The sequence below is a fragment of the Mytilus edulis genome, chromosome 1 (genome assembly GCF_963676685.1).
Source record: "Mytilus edulis chromosome 1, xbMytEdul2.2, whole genome shotgun sequence".
Taxonomy (NCBI): Eukaryota; Metazoa; Mollusca; class Bivalvia; order Mytilida; family Mytilidae; genus Mytilus; species Mytilus edulis.
In genome coordinates, this window is record NC_092344.1 from 111,207,365 (window position 1) to 111,213,580 (window position 6,216).

Consider the following 6,216-nt stretch of genomic DNA (forward strand, 5'->3'; position numbering starts at 1 on the left):
TTGGCTCACCCCGAATAGCAATCTCAGCTTGTTTTTGCATAAGTTTGAGTTGCTTCCAGGTTCAAGCAATACTGATGTTTCTTAAAGTAAGGAAATCGAAGGAACGGGTCATTTTTAGCCAATGACTGAGGGAAAAAAAATCGGCGCCCCTATCTTGGGGGCCGCATTCCGCGGTCCCACACCCCTGCCTCCCCTGAATTCGAACCCTAGTTACGGCCCTGACTTGGACCTGTATTTTTTTATTTCCGTATTAATGATTTCTTTTTTGGTCGAATACTGTTTTTTTTAACCATACCGATGATAGCAACTACAAAGTTTAATCTTTGGAAGCAGTTATTACACCATTAGAGGAAGATAGTAACTCCCTAGCTGATAGATAAATAACTTGAGATAATTAAGATGATATAATTTTATCAACCTGATCATGGTGCCCAAAGTTTGAGCTATATACAATCAAATGAATTACAAAATAAAGCACAGTAAATGATTAAAGTACAGTTAAACTAAAAACATGAATACCCATTCAAACAAGGTATCGTGTTATTTATAAAACATAAAGTAATTTTGGAAGCCACTGTGAATTTGACAGTGGAATTTGAGAAATTCAACAATTTAATGGTCCTTGGTCTATGGGAGACAACTTCTGATCGATTTTATTATATATTTTTTATTTTTTATTTTTTCAAACTACATTGATATTTTCTACGAGTTTCTTGCGTTCTTCAAAAAGGGAGTGCAATAATTTAGATACGTTTAAAATAGAACTTGAGTAACTTGCAAACAAATCCTCTGATGAAACAATCCAAACCGAAATTTCATTTTATCAGATAACTAAGAAAAAAAATTAATATCCTGATATCATGGTTCTCCTCATACAAAACGAGAGCTAACCCGAAATGTTTTATAAATAGTTTCCAATGACACATATTGGGCTCGTCATATTAATATATTTCTTTCTTGTTTGTTTACTCAAATAGTTCAATTACTCAATTCAATGGATATGTATGTCGTTTTTGGCGGCGTGTACACTGTCCTGTGTTGATAGACGTCTTTATAAATCAAAAAACCTCAAATTTTCATTATTTCATGCGTGAGGGGATCGGTTCTGATTGAGGACATCGTGAATGCGCGAGGGGACGTGAAATTATATCTTTATATCCAATCTATGAGTCGTTGAGAGTTGCCTAAATTTGGTTAGATTGTTCATGAACAACACATTTGTGTGCATAAACAAAAATATGAAATATAATTTTGAAATAACTATAAATCACCAAGTTTTCTTTATATGAACAAACAGTTATCGGTTAGACTGTTTAATCCACTGGTTTAATCATACTGTGGATTCATTATTTGTCGTTGGATACCAATTTTCGTAGGTTTTGTGGGTACAGTTTAATCACGAATTCAAATGTGCAACCAACACATTTTCAATAGGCTTTGTAAAAAGAGATTGACATATCAAATATCCACGAATGTGCAAGTTTTCACCAACAAAAAAACATTTGTGTGCATAAAAAAAAATTATGAGATAGAATTTTGAAATAAATTGTAGGAAGATAGGTTTTATTGTACGATGAATATAAAGAAAAAATCGCGATGAATAAACAAAAAAATCGTGTCAACGATTTTGCTCAAGATTGCTACAAATTAAAGTTAGAATTTTCCCTATCAGCCCAGTATATATTTTTTACGAAAAGAGTTATCTCTCCTTGAATTGCTCATTTGAAGAAAAAAAAATGATTGTGAAAACACAAATTTTGATATTTGTTGATTTATACAATAAAGTGCCAAGTTTTCTGTATACTGTGGATTCACTTATTTTATTGGGTATCAATTTTCGTGGATTGCCGAAAATTTGCATATTCGTGGATATTTGATTTGTCAATCTCTTTATACACAGCCTATTAAAAATTTGTTAGTTGCACATTTGAATGCGTGAATAAACCGTGACTGTATCCACGAAACCTACGAAAATAGGTATCCAACTACATATAATGCATCCACAGTATGATTAAACAGTCTGACCAATAAACTGCAAATGATGTCTCTAAACTAGACCGAGTATTTGCCCAAACCTGCAAATTGGGAGACATATTTGCAATTTATTGGTTAGACTGTTTGTTCATATAAAGAAAACGTGGTGATTTATTGTTATTACAAAATTCTATCTCATATTTTTTGTCTGCACACAAATGTGTTGTTCATGAACAATCTATACAAATTTAGGCAACTTTCAAAGACTCATAGATTGGATATAAAGATATGATTTCACGTCCCCTCACGCATTCATGATGTCCTCAATCAGAACCGATCCCCTCACGCATGAAATAATGAAAATTTGAGGATTTTAGATTTATGTATAATCACTAGAAAAAGCATTAGAGATTATACATAATAACTGAAATGAAGAAAACGTTTTCTTTAGGCCAAATAAAAATATATGTGTGGTTCCAGTAACCCTACCGTCCCTACTTTTTTGGCTTAAAAATAGCCTACCCTAAAGATTTAATTGTCATTTTTCATTAAGCACTGTTAAAGTCAGAATGTTGCTCCCATAGACTCAATGTAAAAAAAAACATAAAATAAAAAAAAATCCCTACCTACCTACCCTAACTTTTTTTCAGATGTAACTGGAACCACACATACTTTTTTATTTGGCCTTACAAAGAAAATGAATAAAAGTCAAATAATTTATTCTATTACATTTAAATCATATTAAAACATCTTTATAAACATAAATTGCAAATGTTAAGCACAATATATCAAAAGGATAACCCAATTTTTTTTATACTTACTTACTGCCCTTGTACGCCATTGGCGTATAGGGCAGTAACGAAGATTTTCCACTTTTGTCTGTCGTTGGCAGTTTTCTGTAGTGTGCCCCATGTCTGTTGGTATTTACTAGCCTCTGCCTCTACAGTTCTTCTCCATGTCATTTTGGGTCTTCCTCTCTTTCTTTTACCTTCTGGGGTCCAGTGGAGTGCTGTCTTTGTGATATCCTCCTGGTCTTTCCGCAGGACATGCCCAATCCACCTCCAGCGTCTTCTCATTATTGTTGTGGCTATATCTTGTTGTTGGCATCTGATGAAGAGGTCCTCGTTTGAAATTTTATGTGGCCAAAAGATTCGCAGAATCCTTCTTAGACTTTTAGTATGGAATACGGACAGCTTGTTTTGATCTTGTTCTGTCATCCTCCAACATTCTGAACCATACAAAAGTACAGGCAAGACACAGCTGCTATAAAGTTTGAGTTTGGTCCGGATGGTATATTGACCAGATCTCCATACAGCCTGCAGATTGTAAAGAGCTGACCGTGCCTTTGATAGTCTTCTTTTGATGTCGCATTCTGCGCCACCATTGGAAGTAACAGTGCTGCCAAGGTATGTGAAGGTATCAACAAGTGATAATGTTTTTCCATCCAGCAATACTGACCCTGGGTTGTTTACATTAAGTGTCATGACTTCAGTTTTCTTTACGTTGATTTTCAGCCCTATCTGTCCTGAATATTTTTCTAACTCTGAGGTCTTATCTTGAATATGTTGGTGTGTGTGAGACATTAATGCTAAGTCATCAGCAAAATCTAGGTCTTCCAAAGTGGTGAAAGTGTCTCATCTTATGCCTCTTGGTGTATTAGCTGTTGTTTGTCTCATTATCCAGTCAATGACTATAATGAAGAGTGTCGATGACATGACACACCCTTGTCTTACTCCTGATTTTACTTGGAAGTATATATCACTGTATCCAACCCTGCACTGAAATCTCTTGTAGAATGCTTTTATGAGGTTAATAAGATGTTGTGGAATGCCATATGATCGCAATATTTTCCAAAGACTTTCCCTGTGGATGCTGTCAAATGCTTTCTCGAAGTCAACAAAGTTTATATATAGCTGCCGTTGCCATTTTGTGCATTGTTCTATAATATTTCTTAATGTAAATATTTGGTCGACGCAACCTCTCCCCTGACGAAAACCTGCTTGTTCTTTTCGCAGTAGATCATCAATGGAGTTTGCGATTCGTCTAATTATGATTTTTGCCATGATCTTACTTGGGATGGAAAGTAGTGTAATGCCACGCCAGTTGTTACAATCATTAAGTGCTCCCTTTTTTGGTATTTTGATTATAGTGCCATTATTCCAAATGTATGGTATCTGTGCTTTATTCCAGATGTCTTTAAAGATGTTATAAAGCAGGATGGCAGATAAACCTGGGTCTAATTTAAACAGTTCAGCATTCAGATTGTCGTTTCCAGGTCATTTTCCATTTTTTAGACTTTTGATTGCAGATATTATCTCATTCATTTCAGGTGGTTCTATGCTGATTTCTAGTTCGTTGTTATTTTCTGCAATATTAGGGAGTTCTGTTGGAGTTGGTCTATTAAGTAGCTCACTGAAATGTTCTGTCCATCTTTGTTCTTGTTCATTTTCGGATGCTAACAAATTCCCTAGCTTGTCTTTTACAGGAATATTAGACGATGCTGTATTTTTGCCACAAATAATTTTGGTTATTTTATATAAGTTGCCTTGTTCGCCTTTGTTAGCTGCTTCTTCTGCCTTTTCAGCTATAGGCTATCCATATGGGCTCTCTTGTCGTTTCTCACCATTCTATTCACGTTTCTGTGTATTTGGCTATATTCGAGTTGGTATCTTTCTTTAAGACGTTGTGATTTTGCCTCGTTCAACTTTTTCTTCTGATAGTAATATTGTCTCATGTTCTAGGTGTAATCCAATCTTTATGCTTCTGTTTTTGTTTAAATCCAATAGATTTGTCTGCACTTTTAGTAAATATCTCAGAAATTTTCTCCCATTTATCATCAATTGTTTCTGTGTCATCTTCATCATTTAAGTTTTCTAAAATTTTGAATCTATTTCTTGTCAAGGTTGTATATTCTTTTCTTACGTTGCTTTCTTTCAACTTTTCGATGTCAAACTGCTTCCAAGATCTTGTGTTCTTTCCATTAGCCCTGAGTTTGAGTTTAATGTCAGCTGTTACCAAATGGTGATCACTTCCAACATCAGCTCCTCTCTTGACTTTAACATCCAACAGGGATCGTTTCCACATTCCATTTATCATGATGTGATCTATTTGGTTCTTGTCTCGTTGGTTTGGAGAGCACCATGTCAATTTATGAATGTGTCGATGGGGAAAAATTGTCCCTCCTATTACATAGTTGTTAGTGGTACATAGTTCTGCTAGTCTTTCACCATTCTCATTCATATTACCACATCCATGATTTCCCATAGCTCTTTCATAGTGGGTGTTACTAGATCCAACTTTGGCATTCATATCTCCCATGATGATTTTGATGTCGTGCTTTGGGGTTTTGTCTATTTCCTGTTGGAGTTGTTCATAAAATGCATCTTTTTTCTCCTCGCTGGAATCATTTGTTGGAGCATAACATTGCAATATAGTCATGCTGACCTCTTTCCCTTTTAACCATGCCATAATCAGCCTACTATTTATTGGTTTCCATTCCATCAGATATTTCGCCATTCCTTTCTTCAGAATAATTGCTACCTCTTCATGATGATGCCCATCAACTCTTCCAGAGTAGAGTGTAGTTTCTCCAGTTCTTGTTGTTATTCTCCCAGAGTCTGTCCATCTGCTTTCACTTACGCCTAAAATATGTAGTTTGTAACGTCGCATTTCAGATGTAATTTCTGCAAGTTTGCCAGCAGATTACATTGTACGGACATTCCAGAACCCAATTCTAGTTTTAGTTTTGGCTGTGTTTAGGGCCTCCAGATTCTTGTTGGTAGTTTCCTCTCGGCTTTCACTGCCAACAGTCATACTTGCTCCACTGTTGCTTTGGAGGCTCTTCTCCACAATTGTAGATAAATTCTTCGTTACTGTTTCTGTAACATAACTTTTTTTACAAGTTTGGGTTGTTAGCCCTAAGCTAAACCTTTTACGTGAAGGGTCGGGTTTTTCTGTCAGGATGTTCCTTCCCTTAGACGATTGCTGTTACTGAGCTTACGAGCTCCATCTACCCGGATTTTCTGTCTGGATTTACTTCCATAGCCTTTGACTTTTACTAGGTCATCCACAAGGCAGTGAAGCTATTTGCCCATAGCTGGGGGCTAGGTTTGCAGGCATCAGGGCGTGTCCACACACCGGTGGTCCTGCATGCCGTGCATCTAGGGGCCTAGTCTCCCCCGAGACCCTGTGGTTCTGCCTGGGATCGTGTGATACCCAGTTTAAATCTGCTACCTCGAGAAG

The 6,216-nt window shown here is 36.2% G+C and overlaps 1 protein-coding gene across 1 annotated transcript; it reads right to left on the minus strand.

Annotated features, from left to right (window-relative positions):
• Window positions 1-4,704: 4,704 nt before the first annotated feature.
• Window positions 4,705-5,643, minus strand: LOC139498794 (craniofacial development protein 2-like). The gene has a single exon (XM_071287388.1). The coding sequence runs from the start codon at window positions 5,641-5,643 to the stop codon at window positions 4,705-4,707; it is 939 nt and encodes a 312-aa protein (XP_071143489.1).
• Between the last annotated feature and the right edge of the window lie 573 nt (window positions 5,644-6,216).

Excerpts from the sequence above, each read along its gene's own strand:
- LOC139498794 (XM_071287388.1), bottom strand. The coding sequence starts at position 5,643 with ATGCGACGTTACAAACTACATATTTTAGGCGTAAGTGAAAGCAGATGG.